Source organism: Sceloporus occidentalis, unplaced genomic scaffold, assembly GCF_023333645.1.
Source record: "Sceloporus occidentalis isolate IW3139 unplaced genomic scaffold, rSceOcc1.0.p SCAF_1, whole genome shotgun sequence".
NCBI lineage: Eukaryota > Metazoa > Chordata > Lepidosauria > Squamata > Phrynosomatidae > Sceloporus > Sceloporus occidentalis.
In genome coordinates, this window is record NW_028316981.1 from 295838474 (window position 1) to 295859911 (window position 21438).

At 40.9% G+C, this 21438-nt stretch overlaps 1 protein-coding gene across 1 annotated transcript in view; it reads left to right on the forward strand.

The window, feature by feature from the left end:
• The first annotated feature begins 875 nt into the window (after window positions 1-875).
• NUP155 (nucleoporin 155) overlaps window positions 876-21438 on the forward strand; it is a 45091-nt gene continuing 24528 nt past the window's right edge. The window contains exons 1-14 of the mRNA XM_089496449.1: window positions 876-1049; window positions 7014-7151; window positions 9534-9630; window positions 10133-10203; window positions 10474-10566; window positions 11246-11412; window positions 11854-11959; window positions 13541-13614; window positions 15175-15266; window positions 15381-15478; window positions 16637-16789; window positions 16924-17024; window positions 17607-17777; window positions 18960-19070. Of these exons, the coding sequence (XP_089352575.1) occupies window positions 911-1049; window positions 7014-7151; window positions 9534-9630; window positions 10133-10203; window positions 10474-10566; window positions 11246-11412; window positions 11854-11959; window positions 13541-13614; window positions 15175-15266; window positions 15381-15478; window positions 16637-16789; window positions 16924-17024; window positions 17607-17777; window positions 18960-19070 (1611 nt within the window). The 5' untranslated portion in view covers window positions 876-910. The remainder of the gene's footprint in view (window positions 1050-7013; window positions 7152-9533; window positions 9631-10132; window positions 10204-10473; window positions 10567-11245; window positions 11413-11853; window positions 11960-13540; window positions 13615-15174; window positions 15267-15380; window positions 15479-16636; window positions 16790-16923; window positions 17025-17606; window positions 17778-18959; window positions 19071-21438) is intronic.

Here is a 21438-nt window from a genome sequence, read left to right on the forward strand (position 1 = left end):
ACAGTTGGGGGACCACTGCTCCAGAGGTTTTGAGCTCCCGTTTACCGATGCCCCAGTCACTTTGGCCCACAGTCAGGGATGATGGGGGATGAAGTCCAAAGTTTGGGAAGCCACTGAAAACACACACTGCAGAAATAATCCAGTCTGAGATCGCTTTAACTGTCCTGGGCTCAGTACTAGGGGATTCTGGGGACTGTAGTTTTGTGAGACATTTAGCCTTCTCTGCCAGGGCGAGCTCTGGTGCCGCAATAAACTACAATTCCCAGGATTCCCTAGCACTGCATGGGGAATTAAAGCGGTCGAAGACTGGATGATTCCTGCAGTGTGTTTTGGACCTAAGGGTTAGGGAGTCTTGGGAATCGTAGTTTGTTGTGGCCCCGGTGAGCTCCCTGACAGAGAAGGCTAAATGCCTCACAAAAACGACAGTTCCCAGAATTCCTTAGTATTATAGAGCCAGGGCAGTTAAAGTTGTCTCAAACTGGATTATTCCTTCAGTGTGTTGTGGATCTAAAGTGCGGCAGTAACCATGGCTGTTACTCTTCCCCTCCAATAATAATAATAATAATAATAGTGATAGTAGTGATGATGATAATAATAATAACAACAACAGCAACACTAATAATACGTTTTATTTCTATTCCTCCTCTCCAAAAGGATCTAAGAAACACTCTCTCCCAGGAAGCTCCAAAGCCATCCCGGAAGCCGAGGAGTGACGATCCCTCTACACTTTCGCAGCTCTGTGGCCACAGTGGCCTCGCGGACAGGCAGAGAGCGCGCGCGCTTCGCGGTGCACGCCGGGATTTGGCGCGCAGGGGGCCGAGTCCGTCGCCCTCAGTGCCTCGGGCCCCTCCGTGACGCCGAGGACGAAGGTTCCGCGCGCCTTTGGTTCCGCGCTCTCCCCTTCGCCGCCATGCCTGCCGCCCTCAACCCGGCGGCCGCCCCGGGGCTGCAAGAGGCGCTGGAGAACGCCGGGCGCATCATCGACCGGCAGATCCAGGAGGACCGCTGCTACCCGGACCTCTCCGAGCTGCTCTCCGTCCCAGCGCCCGGTGAGACAGAGCACAGAGACTGGGCGGGAAGGGCTTAGGGCTTTCCACGTTTCCTCCGAGGCTCAGTGAGAGGGGCCCCTGTGGCAGCATCCACACTGCGGGAATAACCCGCCTTTGAGACCGCTTCAACTGCCCTGGCTCAGGTCCAAAACACACGGCAGGAATAATAACCCAGTTTGAGACCGCTTCAACTGCTCTGGAATCCTGGGAATTGTAGTCTGTTCTGGCCCCAGAGCTTTCTCTTTCTCTGGTAGAGAAGAGCTAAGTGTCTCACAAAAACTGCAGCACCTTCAAGCAGGCTGAGGCTGTATCCACACTGCAGGAATAACCCGCTTTGAGACTGCTTCAGCTGCCCTGGCTCAGTGCTAGGGAATCCTGGGAATCGTAGTTTGTTGTGGCACCACCAGAGCTCTCTGACAGAGAAGGCTAAATGTCTCACAAGCACAACACTTCCTAGGATTCCCTGGCATTGAGCCAGGGTCAGTTAAAGAGGCCTCAGACTGGGTTGTTCCTGCCCTGTGTTTTGGAACTTAATGTTCTGCCTTTGGGGTTCCTTCTTTGACTTTTGTTCCATTGCTCTTCCAAATCTGGGGCCACAACAAATTACAATTCCCCAAAAGTAGGGTTGCCATAATTGTCCACTTTTACCAGGGACAAAATGTGGAACAAACTCAAGACCAAACTGTAGGACAACTGCAGGACAAAACTCAGCCCAAAATGTAGGACATTTAAGAAAAAGGGAGGACCTTACATGTCCTACATACCCAAAAGGTATGCTATTACATAAATAACCTAAAAACTATTAAACAAAAAAACCAGGTATGCAATGTTGAAAGATGTAAAAGGTATCATATTACACAAACAGATTGGCAAAGCTCTAACGTAGCACAATAGAGACCACAAATGACAAATACATTTGTTGAGACCAACAGTGAACAATATATATATATATATATATATATATATATATGGAGCCAGTCTTGCAAAGAGTCTATAGGAAATGCCCAGCAGAAATACCCAATTATATAGTTCACTGTTGGTCACAACAAATGCATTCATCATTTGTGGTCTCTGTTGTGGTATGTTAGAGCTTTGTCAATTCATTTATGTAATATTATATCTTTTACATCTTTCAATATTGCATACCGGTTTTTGTTTAGTAGTTTATGGGCTTACGGTGCCAACACACACAAACACACATGTGGAATCATAGAATTGGAAGAGACCTCAAGGGCCGTCCAGTCCAACCCCCTGCCATGCAGGAATACACAATTCAAGCACACCTGACAGATGGCCATCCAGCCTCTGTTTTGAGACTGTTTTAAAAACCTCCAAAGGAGACTCCACCAAACTGAGGCAGTGTGTTCCAGTATTAGACAGCTCTTACTTTCAGAAAGTTCTTCCTAATGTTGAGGTGGAATCTCTTTTCCTGTAGATTGAATCCATTGATCCGGGCCCTAGCCTCTGGAGCAGCAGAAAACAAGCTTGCTCCAGCCTCCATGTGACATCCCTTGATCCCTTCAAATATTTAAATAGGACTATGTGGCATAGTGGCTTGAGCATTGGATTGTGGTTGTGGAGACCAGATTTCACTTCCCCACTCAGCCATGAAGCCCACTGGGTGACCTTGGGCAAGTCACATGCTCTCAGCCTCAGAGGAAGACAATGGCAAACCTACCTTGATAAAATCTTGCCAAGAAAACCCCATGGTAGCCTTAGGGTCATCATGAGTCAGAAATGACTTGAATGCACACAGCAACAGCAACAACAAAACCACATTGCCTCTTAACCTTCTCTTCTCCAGCTCCCCAAGCCTCTTCTCATAGGGCAGTGATGGCGAACCTATGGCACGTGTGCCAGAGGTGGCACTCAGAGTCCTCTCTGTGGGCACATGTGCCATCGTCCCAGCACAGAGTTTGTTACTAGAAAGCCAGAGGGACATGGCACTTTGCAATAAATAAGTGGGTTTTGGATTGCAGTTTGGGCACTCGGCCTCGAAAAGGTTCACCATTACTGTCATAGGGCATGGCTTCCAAACCTTTCACCATTTTAGCCATCCTTCTCTGGACACTCTTAGAGGCATCATACAGACTAATAAAACTCCTTACATGTTAAAATCACAATAGAATGATGAAAGAAACACAGACTCCTTTTGCTTTCACCACAACCCTCTGTGGTTCTGTGCTAGAATACAACTTGGAAAAGTTACTTGCTTGGATTACAAGCCTGCTTGTCCAGTGGCCATTCTGACTCATTGGCAACAGGAGTTGTTAACCAGAAAAGTAATGTTTCCAAATTCTGTGCTAAATATACAGTACATCCACCATAGAAACCAAGTGGCTTCTGGCATTCCACTGTGTTTCTGTGTAAGTCAAAGAGGAGGGATTGTTATTCTTGCATGTCTGTAATGGGAACATACTGGGTTGGTAAAGGAGAGCTAAAATGTGCCTTCAGGCAGTTTCGTTTGGACAAGACAGTGGACTATCAAAGAATGGACAAAGCACCCCATTCTTGCCCCAGCAACATCCTGTGTGTAATGCTAAGTGGTGAGGAAGGGCTGAGTACTTGCTCTATCTTCAGAAAAGCCTCTTTTCTTGTTTGGCTGAAATTTAGTCACCTACAGCAACCAAGCAATTTCTTTAAAAACAAATTACATGTGGGAGAGGAGGTGTGGTCTTTGCCCTCTTGGAAGTAGCATTAGTTTGGTCTTTAGTGAAGAAACCTATTTTACAGCCTGTTGATTTGAATAATATCTGTTCAGTGTCAACAGCAGGCAAAATGTTTAAAGCAGTGGTGTCTTGGAGTCACACTAATTATTTGTAAACATTTTAGCTTTGTTTCTGATCTAGACTTAGGCTGCTGCCACTCTACAAAATTGATGCAATTTGACACCACTTTAACTGTCATAGAATCATAGAGTTGGAAGAGGGAGCCAACCTGTCCAACCCCCTGCCATGCAGGAACTCTCAATCAAAGCATCCCCGACAGATGGCCATCCAGCCTCTGCTTAAAGACCTCCAAGGAAGGAGACTCCACTACACTCTGAGCCCTTACTGTCAGGAAGTTCCTCCTAATGCTGAGGTGGAATCTCTTTTCTTTTAGCTTGCATCCATTGCTCCGGGTTTTAGTCTCTGGAGCAGCAGAAAACAAGCTTCCTCCCTCCTCAATATGACATCCCTTCAAATATTTAAACAGGGCTATCATATCACATAGAATCATAGAGTTGGAAGAGACCACTAGGGCCATCCAGTCCAACCCTTTGCCATGCAGGAAATCCAAATCAAAGCATCCCCAACAGATGGCCATCCAGCCTCTGCTTAAAGACCTCCAAGGAAGGAGAATCCACTACACTCCAAGGGAGTGTGTTCCACTGTCGAACAGCCCTTACTGTCAGGAAGTTCTTCCTAATGTTGAGGTGGAATCTCTTTTCCTGTAGCTTGCATCCATTGTTCCGGGTCCTGTTCTCCTGTTCACCTCTTAGCCTTCTCTTTTTCAGGCTAAACATCCCTAGCTCTCTAAGTTGTTCCTATAGGTTTCCAGACCCTTCACCATTTTGGTTGCCCTCCTTTAGACACTCTCCAGGTTTTCCACATCCTTTTTGAATTGTGATCCCCAGAACTGGACACAATATTCCAGGTGGGGCCTGACCAGAGCAGAATAGAGTGGCACTATTACTTCCCTTGATCTAGACACTATACTTCTATTGATGCAGCAGTCATGGCACCATCCTATGGAATCCTGTGACTTTGTAATTGTGGCAGAGATGCCTCACTATCTCACAAAACTATAAATCCCAGAATTCCATAGAACTGAGCCATGACAGTTAAAATGTTGTAAAACTGCATTCATTCTGCAGTGTAGATGTATCCTGACTGGGAACTGTCCTGATGGGTGACCTGTGCTGGGGAACACATAATGGAAGTGCACTCATGCTTATTCTCCTGGACCTTTCAGTGCCATTGCAAGTAGAATCCTTCTGATGTGGGTTTGGGAGGCATCATGTTGCAATGGCTCCTATATTTTCTAAAGCATGATAGCATCAGCTTAAACTGATAAAAAATATTTTTTTTAAAGTGCAAAAGTAGTTTATACTCAAGTTCCTCTGGATGGAGGGAAAAAGAGATGGCATCAGATGTTAAAGGCGCCTTTTCCCAGGTGACTAAAGCAGTCCTGATTTCAGCTGCACATGACCATTTTATATCCAACCTGACTATTAGAACAAATTATTTGTTAGATGAAAAGCAGACTAAACACCAGTTTCTTAAAACCAGCAAACATTGCTTTATACAGAAGATGGCCACATGTTCATATTTGAATTGAACTAACTTGGAACAAATGTATGTGGAAGTGGTGTTGTATCTACAAGTGGCACTGTGCAATTTGTGTGAACTGAAGGTGATGCTGGGCACTGGAGGTTTGGAAGGGTAGTGTGGAAGCGTAGGGTATAAATATTTTATAAATAAAGAACATCAGTAATACTTAATTGTTGATATGACTATGATTATTGGAATTTACAACTTTGTAACCAAGAACTATGTTCTTATACATTGTTTCTATCATCATATCAGGCACTCATATTTTTGCATGTAAGCCATTTTTTATTTCAGTAAACACAATAAACTGAGCCTCCCTCCCCACTGCACCGGTTTCATTTTTAGAACAGACCAACTGAAATCAGGAACCTGAGCTAGCCATGGCTGACATGGATCTACTCTATTTTCACTAAGACTGGATCTAATGCATTGAAAATTACTATTTCCATGTTCCAGTGAGCTAACCTGGCACAGTGGTTTGAGTGCTGGACAGAGACCAGGATTTGATTCCCAGCTCAGCCATGAAACCCACTGAGTGTCCTTGGGCAAGTCACATGCTCTCAGCCAGAGGGAAAGACAATGGCAAACCTCTGAACAAATCTTGCTATGAAAACTCCATGATAGGATCACTTTAGGGTCATCATAAGTTGGAAACAACTTGAAAATGTACAACAACAACAAAATTTTCCAGTGCATTACGGTATTCACCTGGTGTCTTATGATGCTTTCCACATGATTGATTGTAAGCATTGCCGTAGGGAAAATTACATTCCATAGTCAAGAAGCATTATTCACATCAGTTAAAAGGAGCATAGTTTGAGGTAGCCTTACCACTTCCTTTTTGGCCAGACAAAACATTGAGGAAACAAATATAAAGCTAGCAATAAACAGATTTGTTATTCTTCGCTTGCCCTGAATACCAGAAAACCTCTGGAAAGAAAAATGATACAGGCGCATCAGCTTGTTCATTTTAAGATAAAAGCTAACATTTACTATCTTCAACAAGAACTTCTAAATTATTGTTTAAAATTATGCAAAGATAAGTAAGGCTTCTATCTTGAAAATGGGCTCACTGATAAATGTTCACATCCCCTCTTTCTTACCAGTCTGTACCTTTTATCTTGCTCCTTTCTCAAAAATAATCACCTTTATGTTTATTCTGATTTGTTGAATCTTTGGGATTCATATTTCTGAAGATTTTTTCTTCTCTGCACTAATACTGTAATAGTTTCCTTTTAAAATGCTCTCAAAGGGGTTTCTGCAATATTTATAAACATTTTAACTAACAACTCATTTCTAAATTGATGAGCTATTGTGTTCAGCAATCCAAATTATAATGTTTTATGTATCCTTAGTTCTCTTTTGTAATCTGTAAGTACAGAAATCAATGAACTTGTCACATTTTAGAATTAATGTTTATTTTTTCGGAAACTGGAAGTTATTGAGTAGATATTTTGGGGGCGACGTTACTGGAGTGGTTGAAATTTAAAAATGGGTGTGCATTAGTCAGCTAGATTAGTCAGGAAAAATAGTTGCTCATCATAGATTGAGAAGGAATTTTTGTCAAATTAGAAATTTAGCATGAGTTAAGGTGTCCAAGCATTTTCTTTGTTTTGTCTCCTAATCATGTGACTTCTTTCCTCATTTACAGGTAGCCCCTCAGTTTCTGGAATGGCAGATATGGATTATCCATTACAGGGACCTGGTCTTCTTTCAATTCCAAGTCTGCCTGAAATAAGCTCAATACGGAGAGTCCCTCTGCCCCCTGAACTGGTTGAACAATTTGGACGTATCCTGATGATGAGAATAATAGGGAAAATCCATGGACTGTTTCAAGGGTAGGAGGGAGGAGGCTGAAAAACAGTCTTGGGCTGCTGGCTTGTGCCTGTTCACTCAACTATTCACTCCATTCCCCAAGATTTTTTCTTCCTTTCTCCTGGATTATTTTTATTTATTTAAAAAATTTTTTTGAAGAATGTTTTAAATATTGGTTTGTATTAACAAACACCAAATCATAATACAAGAAATTGAGAGGAGCTGTAGTTCAGTAGAAGCCAGTGTGGTATAGTGGTTTGAGTGTTGGCATAGGACTCTGGGAGATCAAGGTTCAAACCTTTGCTCAGCCATGGAAACCCCCTTGGACATTCTGGGCAAGTCACATTCTCTTGGCCTCAGAAGAAGGCAAGCTCAAAACTCCTCTGAATAAATGCTGCCAAGAAAAACCTATGATAGAGTTGGCTGTAAGTTGAACTTGACTTGGAGGTACTTAACAACAAGTAGTTTGGTAGTGCAGCATGTGCTTTGCATGTGAAAGACCTCAGATTTAATGCTCATTTTCTTCAGAAAAGTTTGAAAAAATTTCCTACCTATTGCCATGCATATCCACTGCTACTTATAACATAGACTATTGGGCTGGTGGTCCCTATTGAGTAAAGCATAATAAAACTCCTTTCAGTTCATAATAAATGTCTACCGTATATACTCAACTATAAGTCGACTTCATGTATAAGTCGAGGGCAGGTTTTGAGACCAAAATTATGGATTTTGATATGAGCAATGTATAAGTTGAGGGTAAAACGTAAGGTCATGTAACAAAGGTTCTGAAGGATGAAAAAGGAAAACAATGCCAAAGAACTTACAAAATTCCAGCAGGCATAACTATTTGTGCTCACATTAATGGCTAGATGGATGAGAGTGTAGGGGGGTGGGTGTCAGTGCTGCTAGGAGAGATTATACTCTTGCCTTTCACTAGGGGATGGTTCCTTTTTTGTGAGTTAAAGTACAGTACTTACAATGACCCTTGGATAAGTTGACTCAAGTTTTTGGGTCAATTTTTTGACTAAAATTTCTAGACTTATACATGGGTACAGTGAGACCTTGTTATCTGCTGGGGTTTGGTTCAAGGATCCCCTGTGGATGACAAAATCCATGGATGCTCAAGTCTCATAAAATATAATGGCAGAACAAAATGGTGTCCCTTATATAAAATGGAAAATCAAAGTCTGCTATTTGGAATTTATACTTTTTTTTTAATATTTTCAAGCTGTTGATGCTTGAATCTGTGGATAAAAAAATCCCTGGATAAGGAAGACCAACTGTATATACATTAGTCTAGTTTTACCCTATTCTCTCAGTTGCCTTTATTTGGGGTCTCCCCCCTGTCCTAGATATATTATTGTACCCTCTACTTTTGCTTGCAGTTCAGTCCCAATTGTAGGGTGGAGCCTAGCCAGTCCTACAATATCCTTTCTCTATGCTGTGAAAAGAGCTTCAGAAGTATAGCTGTGTGGCTGTTTTTGTCTCTCAAGCTGGAGAGGTTGCAGTAGTGGTTGTGATGGCATAGGCTAAGCAATACAGTGTGGTGATGGAATGGGGGAGAAACAGCCTCTTCAAACTGAAGCATTGCCTTTCCACCCTTCATTCATTGTCAGTCTTTCAGGTTTGGCATGTTAGTTCTTCCAGGAACCATGTCAGAAATGAAAGCAAACATTGGGAACTAGCATTGCCATACATAACTACTTAAAACTAAATATTTGGATAATTATCAGTGTGGCCTGATTTTTTCTGTTTGGAAAAATCACTGGTACTCGTCTAAGCTTTTGCATACATAGTCATTTCCCAATAAGTCTCTGTATGGGAGAAACTGTGCAGTGGGACTTGTGAAGCTCAGTGTAAGCATTTGGTTTATTGTAAGCATACAGTTTGTATGTCAACTTCCCAACCTGTACTTGCTGTGTAATAAGTATGAACTTTTGACAGATTACCATATGTACATGCAGGGTGCTATAGGTGTGATGCCACAGTTTTACATTCCCTTCTTCCCAGCTTTTCTCTGTCACATGAGTTCCCCCCTTCTAGCTAAGGCTTATGACTGCTTTAGAAACTGGTTAACAAATGCTGCCTGAAAAAGTTTGATTAAAAGCCCTTGATCATGAGATTTCCAAGCATGTAAGGAATTTACTTGTTCCCCTCTGGGCAGTCTTCATAAAATGTACATTTTCTTTGATACTCATATGAGTTGTGTTCCCATATTCACGTGCCAGTTTTACAATTCCAAATATTGAACTTTGGACATTTTCAACCATCCTGACTGCACTACCGCTGTGTGTACCATGTCAGATTTAAATATACTCATCTTAGTGTTTTTATGCCTTAAACCTGGATACTTCAGATATGCAGTGCAATTGTATGATGGGAGTGTTTCCTGAGATAAGCAGGGCATGGCTGACCATCGACAGTGACATTTTTATGTGGAACTATGAAGATGGGTATGTAGAAGTAACCTAATAAATACTGACCTAGGTCCAATTGTAAGTCCCACCAAGTAGCATAGACCGATTAAATCAGTTGAATGTACATGTGTGTTGTGTTACAAATAGTAATTGATCCAATAATTCTGCTCTAGTTGGGCCTAAAAACGGGATGTATGCCAAGGAAATACTCTTCTTTCAGATACTTGATCCAATCCAGTAATTTTTAATTTTAGACACAAGTGTAAAAATTACCTATGTTTGCAATCCTTCCCTGTGTTCTTTGGCTTAACACTTCTTTCATATAAAAAGTAAACGCTGTATTTTGAATAAATTATTAGTGCTAGGTGGTTTATAAATAATAAGAAGTAGAAGTTTTTATGAAATTAAACATGAAGTTCAGAGATTATATAAGAATCAAATTGCAGTGCTAAGAAATTGTAGATAACATGTTTGAGAAAGTATTATGCATTATATTACCTCTTAGATGTTAATTCACCTTTTCCATTGTTTGTGACAGGGGAGACCTTGCTTATTTTGATGGCCTTAGTGAAACCATTCTTGCTGTGGGACTAGTGAAACCAAAAGCAGGTAAAACGCCATGGAGCAAAATCCACTTGAGGAAAATTCTTAGTCTTAATTCTTCTGTGAATAAGTTGCCTTTGGTAAATAATATTTCATAGCTGCCAGGTGTTGTCAGGGCTGTGCACTTGAGATGTAATAAATGAGTCTCTCAACTCTTGTATCTTGATTGATGAGTTCATGAGTCCACTATAGCAGTTACTGGAAAACTTGCAGAATATTTTCTTTGTTAACCAAGTATATGGTATAATGACAAGCCTTTGGTTTCTTAATTTACAGGGATCTTTCAACCACATATACGTCACCTACTCGTTTTGGCTACACCTGTGGATATCGTGATTCTAGGACTCAGCTATACTACCTTGCAAGCAGGTAATTCTAAATCTTGTGCCTTGAGATTGCTAACACTTTAGAGATCATTTTAAAGATTCCTTACCTTATTAACAAGCGCCTGACAAGGCCACTACCATCCTGATCTCTGGCGGGTTTGCTGGCATGAGAGTGTAGGGATGCCAGCCCTGTTACAAGAAAAAAACCTCCATAGCCTAAAATCCCAGAGTAAACAAATATAAGATTAAGAGAAAAATCTATATATTAAATGCACACACAAGGCAATATGTAAGGTTTATGTGTTAAGAAAACAGTTCATTTTGTTGGAGTCCTCTTATTGTCTCATGTTGCATTTGAAATGACTGTTTTAATAATGTGAAATATAAAAAGAAATAGTGTGAAATAAAGAAATTTAAGTGATGTTGTAGATTAACTAAGTGGGATAATAGGGACTAGAATTTTGACTTTTTCTAAAGTGGTGTGTGTGTGTGTGTGTGTGTGTGTGTTTAATAGGAACCTTTCTCTTGATCACACGTGTCCATGCTTGCAATCTTTACAGCAATCCACACAGTAATTATAATGTTCAAGACTTCTTAATACACAAAGGATTATTCTGGTTCTTCCTTATTAGTTGAAAAGCTTTCAGTTGGGGTAACCTTTTGTTTAGTTTTAGTGTCTTTGTACAGTCAAAGCAACAATAACATTTATTTTAACTGTTCAGGTTCTGGAGCTCTCAATGATAGTATGTCTGGTGGAATGCAGCTTCTTCCAGATCCTCTCTACTCGCTCCCTACTGATAACACCTATCTACTGACTATAACATCTACTGAAAATGGGCGTATCTTTTTGGCTGGCAAAGATGGTTGTTTGTATGAAGTTGCTTACCAGGCAAGTGAAATTTGCTAGAAATAGGGTGGTGATGGATGAGGTAGAAATCACACTCTTAATTGGCTCAGTTCATCCACTTTTATATAACTGCTTTAAAGTAAAATGAGTATAAAGGTTTTAAGAATAATAGCAAAAAAACAAAAACAAACCCCAAACCCATCGGTTTGCATAAGCAGTTTCATTGGAAAGGCAGTTGATGTGCTATTGAGGACTGAGGTGTACTTTTGGTGCGTAATCTTGTTCCCTTACTATTTTGGGGGTGGGGAGTGAATTGACAGGCCATTAGAATCAGATAAAATTTCCTCACAGTTTGCCAGTTAGCCTGTCTTGTTCCAACACGCTTCTTTTAAGCACTGAATTTACTGACAACCAAATGCATAAAATAAAACAGTCTGTGGGTTTGTAACACTTCTTAACTTTCATGATTTCTTAATTTTGTAGGCTGAGGCGGGCTGGTTCAGCCAGCGATGTAGAAAAATCAATCATTCAAAGAGTACTCTTTCTTTCCTTATTCCATCGTTGCTTCAGTTCACATTCTCAGAAGATGGTAGGTGGTGATAATTCCATTGCTAAAATAGTAACAATAAACCAAAGACGTATATGGTTTAAATAATATGTTTAAGGTTCCTGGCCCTTGTAACCCTGTTGGGTGTTTTTATTTCGATACATTAACCATTATGTTGTTGTTTTAGCTTTCATTCAAGTTCTGAATCACTAAACCAGGAGAGAGGATGGTTTCGGTTAATGGAATCAAATCTCCATCACACTCACCCCTTGAGAAATAGGTGATGACAGGCCATGCAACTTTAACAGTGCTGACTTGCTGGCTGGAGCTTTCCAAGTTAGCAGTTTGCCTGGATATATCTGACTTTGCTCCCTCTGCCTTCCCTATATTTGGAAGGCAAGAAAGGAGAAAAGCCATTTGCAGAAAATATTTAGGATAAAGATGAGGAAAAGATGTTCTGTAGGCTTTATATAGCTCTTGTGTCTTTTTTTTTAACCATCCCATTAATACTCCACTAGCCTTTGAGGATTAAAGAAAGGATGCTGAAAATGATCAAGTATGGCTTGCAGCAGCAATTCCAGTGGCAAAAGGCTAAAGAAGGCTATCAGTTACTGCAGCTTTCTTCTGCCTTTCATCTTCCCATATCTCCTCCTTGTTCTCCTCTCCCTGCTCCTCTGTTTGGCTTTGTAGGGTGATTCCCTAGTGACCATAGAAACAGAATGAGAGGAGAATAAGGAAGGCAGCTACATTGGGGCAGATGTGGATCTAGTGTCCCCAGGATACAGCTGAAGCAAGAGGAGAGATAGGTGGCTGACAGGTCTTTGTTAACTGCTTTACTTGTCGTAGGGGTCCTGGGACAAAGACAGTTGGGAGAGATGAACAGGAAAATTGTCAGGGGTCTGGGAGCAAGCAAGCTATTTTTTTTTAAAAAAAAAGTACTAGTAAATTCCTGTCCGTTGCTGTTTTGGCATAAGCTGGGGACAGTGGATCTCTTGTCTTAGTTGTCATTGCCTTGTTCCTCCAAGTAGCAAGCATTAAAAAAAGGAAAGACCTTTTCAAAAATGCTGGTAGCTATGTGTCTCTCTCCTTGGGGGATATTAAAGCTGCTGGTGGTGCCACTGGGGGATGGAGGGCACAGCAAGGTCCCATAAGAAGCCATTGAAGCCATACAAACCTGGCAGGATCTTGAGTCCTGAGATTACCTGAGTCATGAGAGTGGGACTCAGCCAGGTTTTCTACATAGTGTATGTAGTCAAGGAGAGAATAAATTTTGCTCCAAACCTGGAAAAATAACTGTCTCCCTTTCTTTCCTTTTTCAAATGACAGTGTTATCAAGGAACATCCATGGGCAAAACTGGAGACTCTCACAGGCTGGATAGTTCTCCTGCCCTGCCTTCCCTCCCCTAAATCAACTTAACCTTACAATGAAAGTAACATTGTTCTACTGGTCTTTGAAATTTTTCATATTAAATGTACAGAGAAGAGAAGGAATGTTTTACTAGACTATGGATGTCTTCTGAGCAAATTCCCACAATGAATTTATGAAGTCTTTTTCTCAATGTGGTGTCCTAATGATAACAGTTTTTAAACAAACAATTCTCTATTTATAAATTAACTTTGTAGATCCCATTGTACAAATTGCCATTGACAACTCCCGAAACATCTTATACACACGCTCTGAAAAAGGTGTAATACAGGTATGACCTTTCTATATTTTGACTCATGACTGTTCTCAGTTCTAATACTATTACACTGGTAGACTCTTACAAATAATAATAGTTGTGCAGACCTATTTGCTATAAAGCAGCTCATAAACATATTAAAATAAATAAATATTCTAATCCAGTTTTGCAAATACATTTTCTTGCATAGTTAACCTGTAGTTGGCTGTGCTTTGTTCTACATTCTTTTTTCCCCCATGTCTATTCCAATATAAGGTTATTCTCTTTCTGTTTAGAGCAGTGATTCCCAAAGTGGCCAGCGTGCCCCTCGGGGGTGGGGGGGGAGGAGAGCAGTCGAAGGGTACAGGGCAGCAGTGAGGGGGAAAAGGGACAACAGGGAGGCAGTGAGGGAAAAAGGGGTGGCGGGGGGGGGTCTTCAGTCAAAGTATTGATGCAAAAAAAAAAAAAAAAAAAAAAAAGACAAGGAGGACCAGTGGTTTTTAAGACCATGGTGAGAATTAAGAAATTACAAGGTGACAAGGTGAAGTGAAGGTTGTAGTAAATGCACTTAGTGAAGATACAATGTAGTAGTCAATTTCCCATGAAATATTAATTTCAATGAGATTAATGCATGAACAGGAGACGGAGGTCTACCCACTAACACAGTAGTCCCCAAACTTTTTCAGGCTAGAACCCCATTTCTCTTGCAAAACAACCTCAGTGCTCCCCAGTGTATATTTCATAAAGCTTAAGCAGGATCCCAAATTTGAAAGCTCCTTTTTGCTACTTCTTCCCCATCACCACATGCTTTAACTCTGCTCCAGTCAGTCAGTCCGAATATGGTGCCACTCCATGTCCCAGAAGCAATGCCGTATACCCAGGCCTCACAGAAGTTTCCCAACTACCACTGTCACGACTAGTGAAAGGGACCAAGCTCGCTCAGGCAGGCGAATAGGAGATTCCACCACATTAAATGATTAGTGAGATTGCATGCTGAAAAGAAGTTTCATGCAACTCTCATTATTTTCATTCTTTGTGTTACTAATTTTCAGGCCTTCCAGGTCTTTTAGTGTCAGGATGTTATGTTCTGTCATTACAGCAATAGCAATAGCAAGTACATTTCTGTACCGCTTATCAGTGCACTTAAGCACTCCCTAAGCTGTTTACAATGTGTAAGCTAATTGTCCCCAACAAGCTGGATATTCATTTTAGCAACCTATAGAAGGATGCCAGGCTGCGTCGACCCTGGAGCTCCTGGCTGTTACCAAACTCACAACCTTGCGACTGTGAGTGAGTGGCTATAGTACCAGCTTTTAACCACTGTGCCACAAGGGCTCCCTCATTTCTTCTATTCTGGATTCCCCTGACTGTTGCCTCTGGCTCTGTACTCTATCCAGGCTCTTTCCACCATTCAACTTGCATTTAGTTAAAAAGTGTTATATTTCCCTCCAGTGCTCACCTTGGAATGGACCATGGTTGTTGCATTTTCTGTTGAGGACTAATATATTTTGCATATGTGACTTAAACATTGAAGCTTGGAACAGAGTTAGTTTGAATGTATTGTAAACCCTCTAAAACAATATAATTAAATTACAGGTTTATGATCTAGGTTCAGATGGCCAGGGGATGGTGAGGGTTGCTGCTGTTTCCCAGAATTCTATTGTGTCCGCAGCTGGAAAAATTGCCAGGTAAACTGACTGCACTATGTATGTTCATTGGGAAGTTGTCTTACTATGGGATTATTTTATATATCTGATGGAGAATTTTCAGATAAATTAATCACTGTCTTGGTTTTCTTTTAGAACCATTGATCGTTCTGTGTTTAAGCCTATCGCTCAGATTGCAGTGATAGAGAAATCTGAATCTATAGATTGTCAGTTGTTGGCAATCACTCATGCAGGTAAGAACTCAGTATTCTTTTTTTGATTGTTAATGACAGCAACCAGTTTCCCAAGGTTTAGAAGCCCTTCAGTCCCTCTACATAGTGTTCTTCTGTTGTTCTCATTTTTCCTCTCTACCCTACCTCCCCCCTCTCCCATGGTTTTTCACTCTATTCACTTTGGTCATCATTCATTTTTCTTCCTCTCCACAAAACAGGACCTCTATCTATTACCTTATAACTGTTTGAAAAGTTCAGGGACACTGCAGATTTATAATGTTGGGCTGTCTAGGAGCTCTCTCCTTCTGATAAAGAAGTCTGCCACCTAGTGACTGAAGATGGTAGTACATGCAGTAGACTTTTTAATTAACTAAAATTACAGTCCGCCCACCCCAACTGTGGATTTGAGTATCTGCTAATGTCCCCCCTCTATTCACCACAACCGTGAAGCATGCATGCAGCCATGCCGCCGCAGCTGCATGCACACACACTGGCATTAAAACAAATGGGACTTCAGGTCTCTTTGCTTTCAGCATAGGCGGGAGTGGGGGTGTGCATCTAGAACAGAACCCCAATGGGTATGAATGGCTGACTGTAATTGATTCATTTTAAAACCAATTTCAGTCTGTATACTCATAGAGCACACATCCACTTTCTGATCCAAATGTCACTGAAAGATACAAATATGTCTTCTCTGAGGTTGAAAGATTATTTTTATTTCTGCAAAGGTGATAACTAATGTGGCAAAAAGCCCTCCCTCAAGAAATCTCTTAGGCCTTCTTCAGATTTTTTAAATAAATGACTAGTTCAATTTAAAAAGGGGTTAAAAACACACCTATTCCAGCAGGCATACCCTGACCCCTGATGTACTCCCTTCCTCTCTCCTCTCAGCAGCATTGTTGAGCTAGCGTGAGACTGTTTACTGTATGATTTGCTTTTATGATGTTTTTAATGGTTTTTATTGTTATTATGTGTTGTGTTGTGAAACCGCCTTGATCTCTGGAAAAGCGGTATATAAATAAAATTTTATTATTATTATTATTATTATTTATTATTATCATTATTATTATTATTATAGTAAAATAGAATATTCCTTTAAAAAAAAGAAAGAATTTTTTAAGGCTTTCTATCAAATGTCCTCATACATTCACCAGACTATCTAAATGCTTTTTCCTATAGGTGTACGAATGTATTTTAGCATATGCCCATTTAAGCATCCTTTTGCTCGTCCATCATCTTTGATGCTTGTTCACATCCGCCTACCTCCAGGATTTTCTGCTGCTTCTAATGTAGAAAAGCCATCAAAGGTGCATCGAGCTCTTTATACAAAAGGTAATTTAAAGAAATATGTCAGTTATTCAAGGTTCCTATGTCCAAGATAGCTTCTTTGTCTACTGGATGGAGAATAAAGAATTTGACTGTATGTGGATTTATCACAGTTTAATACAGCATTATTATCTTTTCAGGTGTTCTGCTAATGGCAGCTTCAGAAAGTGAAGATAATGATATCCTGTGGTGTATTAATCATGATTCATTTCCTTTCCAAAAGCCAATGATGGAAACACAGGTAACTGCTATGCAGTTTTGTCAGCAGCAATTGGCAGTGAAAGATGTCAGAGCTTTTAAGCAGAAATGTTTCCAGCCATGCCTAGAGATGAAGCTGCAATTTTCTGTATGCCAACCTTCTGCTCTTTCCCACCCTGTTTTAGAGTCTGTTTCCTTAATGTTACAAGGGAACTCATAGTCATAACATAAGTTATGTCTCGTTTTTAACATTTTTACTACCAGTACAGATTTTTGGATGTTGATGTTTATTTTTTAAAAATGCAATTATTATTATTATTATTATTATTATTATTATTTATATAGCGCTGTAGATTTGCACAGCACTGTACATAAAAACAATAAATATAAAAGAGTAAACCTGCCTATGGCGTACAATCTAAGATTATCAGCTAGATGTTTTCTGGTGGGAAGAACATCTTAGTCCTATTATGGTATAAAAAGACTGCACACGGAGTAAAGGGTGTGGGTGCAAGCAGCTACTTTGTATTGGTGTAAGCAGGTTATTGACACTTTTTGTAGGAGAATAGTGTTGGGCTTCAGGTCATTCTTGAATGGTTTCTGACATTAAATATATTTATTTCAGATGAAGACACCAGTTGATGGGCATTCTTGGGCTCTCTCTGCAATAGATGAACAGAAAGCTCAGAAGATTATAACACCACTAAATAAAGATCTGATTCCAATAACAGACTACCCTGTAGTTGTGCAACAACATATGATACCACCAAAGAAATTTGTCCTCCTTTCAGCACAGGTGTGTACTTCAATTGTTATTATGAGGCTGCAGTCTTTTATCTGCTTCTCTGGTAGTAAGTCCCATTGAACACAAGTAAGTCATTCCTGGATATGCTGGGGAATAGATCTGGGGTTTTGGATGCAACAGGACTTACTTTTGAGTGAATACCAAATGTTTTAAAGGTTGAGAGTGAAGAATGTAAAAACTTGAAATGACATTTTCAGAGGCCCCTAATCCCTACGCATCATGCTCTGTTTTATTAAGATCCCTTAGTCCTGTAGTCTTAAGACAGTATTGAATATTGCCATGAACTTATGGGAATTCACTGGAAATAGGTGATTCTGGTTACAAAAGCATCTGCATTAATAATACAGGCCTGCAGATTTGATGGTCATATTTTTTTTTAAAACAGCTGGTTTTATGGGAATTTGGTGTTCTAAATCCAGAAATAGCCTCAATTAGGCTCCATCATATACAGTTTTTTCACAGCTTGCTTTCACATTTCTGTTTTGTAAATGTGGGTGAATGAAGTTGTCCTGTAAAGAATGATCCTGCAAAGAGTTAGAAAGGGGTTAATAGTCATCTAAAGGACTCTCAAATTCACTGATATGAAACATAAAAATCTGTTCAAAAGCACTAAAAGAAATTACACTGGAACATCAGCGTTCACACTTAATCAAAGCTGAGTAGAAACTAAATTGATAAGAATAACAAATTTGTAAAAGAACTATGTGTGTAATACAATATTTTTATTGTGTTTTTCGAATGCAGTACCCCAAAAAACAGCTCTAAATTGGGGGGGAAATTCATTGAAGGCCTGGTAATATAGTACATTGACATGTATGTTTTCCTAACCCTATGACTATTCTTTTCCATCTTCATTATTTGAAATAATATTAAGGAAAATAGTTGTGCCTTCTTCTTAAAATACACCCACAGCTTGTAAATTTTAGGAATAGATGCAAAAATTGACCCAGGAGAAATTCAAAACTTAGCCACAGGCTCCTGGACAGTTGTGGGTGTGCCAGTTTTTCGTCCTTAGTTCACCATTTTGTTAAAATAGGATTTTTAACGATTTGCTTTAAGGGAGGGTTGTGAAAATGAACAAAGTGTAAGAAATGTCATGTTTTGGCTGGTAAAATACAAGCTATTGAAATTGCCACCTCTTAGATGTTTTTCCTTCTTGGATGTTTTTTCTAGGGGAGTTTTATGTTCCATAAACTCAGACCAGTAGATCAGCTGCGACATCTTTTTGTATGCAGTGCAGGAAGTGATGGAGAAGATATTGAAAGATTTTTCAAACTGCACCCGGTAAGAATGCTTAATTTACTCTTAAAAAGTTATGCATTATCACTTGAGCATGAGGAATTGTTGTATATGCTGGTTTTCGACATTTGCCATTCCTATGTTATATGCCACTTTGGAAGGCAGTGTTAACACAGTTGCAGCCTGTAGTTCTGGAAGATTAGCCCTACATAATAATAATAATAATAATAATAATAATATGTTTTATTTATAGACCGCTATTCCGCAATGATCATAGCGGTGTACAGTAAAAATCATAATGCAATACAAAATACAAGGTGACAAAGGAGGGAGAAGTCTCGTCCTTCAGGCAGTCCCTGATGTTGCTGGGTCTGCCTGATCGCTCCCTCTGAGGCCAAGATGACAGTTGAGGAGGGAGGGGCCTCTTCCTTCAGGCAGTCCCCGATGTTGCTGGGTCTGCCTGATTGCTCCCTCTGAGGCCAAGATGTCAGTTTAGGAGGGAGGGGCCTCTTCCTTCAGGCAGTCCCTGATGTTGCTGGGTCTGCCTGATGACTCCCTCTGAGGCCAAGATGACAGTTGAGGAGGGAGGGGCCTCTTCCTTCAGGCAGTCCCTGATGTTGCTGGGTCTGCCTGATCTTTCCCTCTGAGGCCAAGATGACAGTTGAGGAGGGAGGGGCCTCTTCCTTCAGGCAGTCCCTGATGTTGCTGGGTCTGCCTGATCGCTCCCTCTGAGGCCAAGATGTCAGTTTAGGAGGGAGGGGCCTCTTCCTTCAGGCAGTCCCTGATGTTGCTGGGTCTGCCTGATCACTCCCTCTGAGGCCAAGATGACAGTTGAGGAGGGAGGGGCCTCTTCCTTCAGGCAGTCCCTGATGTTGCTGGGTCTGCCTGATCACTCCCTCTGAGGCCAAGATGACAGTTGAGGAGGGAGGGGCCTCTTCCTTCAGGCAGTCCCTGATGTTGCTGGGTCTGCCTGATCACTCCCTCTGAGGCCAAGATGACAGTTGAGGAGGGAGGGGCCTCTTCCTTCAGGCAGTCCCTGATGTTGCTGGGTCTGCCTGATCGCTCCCTCTGAGGCCAAGATGACAGTTGAGGAGGGAGGGGCCTCTTCCTTCAGGCAGTCCCTGATGTTGCTGGGTCTGCCTGATCACTCCCTCTGAGGCCAAGATGACAGTTGAGGAGGGAGGGGCCTCTTCCTTCAGGCAGTCCCTGATGTTGCTGGGTCTGCCTCATCACTCCCTCTGAGGCCAAGATGACCTGATGTTCCTGATTTAAGGTGTGGCATGTAATGTATGTGCCAAGAATTCTCTGTTGCTGGTCACCATGTTGTGCAGGTTTTAAAATAATATCATTTTGTCCACTGAGTCAGATTAGCATGTGTTTGGGTACTTAAGCTGGATCCCACTGCCTCCGCTAGAACTGGCTTCTCTCTCTTTGCACTATAATAACCTGCTCCAGTGGGTATCTCAGTGCTCCAGAATGGGCTTTTCAGGTGTACAGATATTGGTGCTTCTGGTGAAAGCCATGGGATCCACTTTAATTACCCTGTTGAATTCTGGCTTACCTTTGCAAATTGAAGATCACATTATTAGTGAAAAAGTCTAACATTTTGTACTGAATTAGTTACAAGACTGATCTTGTCCAGGATGGGCAACTGTGGAGTGATTTAGGGATGAATGTTTGCCATTGTGTCCCCCCTGTAATGGCCAATACCTTTGTAAAATTGTCAACAAGCACCTGAAAGTATTGGATGAATTCCTTTGTATGGAAGTGTTGTAGGCTTTTGAAGGTATCCACCATTTCTGAAGGCATCCAGAAACAGCTCTTGAGCAATCTGGGAAACTTTTGCCCCATCCTCAATTTTGAGGGAGACATGAGAGCTCAGGGAACTTCAACAAAATGACCAGGGATTCACATGCACACCATGCTCACTGTTTGCCCATACTTGATCTAATCCAAACTTTCAATAGTGGCTTGCTGGATACTACTTGGAATTTAGCAGAAATGAAGCAAGATTGCATGCTGGGGAGGGGGTAATTTAACTGTTATAGGTCTTGTAGTGCTCATCAGCTATTCTCCATGAATTCAACTCATAGCAATATGTTTTGATTAGTGACCATCACCAACTAGGAATGATATGGGGCAATGGTGTTTGTTCACAGTTTTTGTGAGCTTATTTTATACAATGTGGGTAACATGTACTAATAGCAAAAATGCTTCTGGTTAAGTCATGTAACCATATCTCTGGGAATTGGTCTCACTGGATTAGGTGGAACTTACTCTGAGTATATATGTTTACTTCCAGATGGGTTATTTATTCCTTACCGCTTCAGATTGCTTATGATTTCTGGGGTATTCATGAGTGGTATATCAATCTAAATTGGTTATTTATTGTGTTTTTAATGGATTCTTTCAG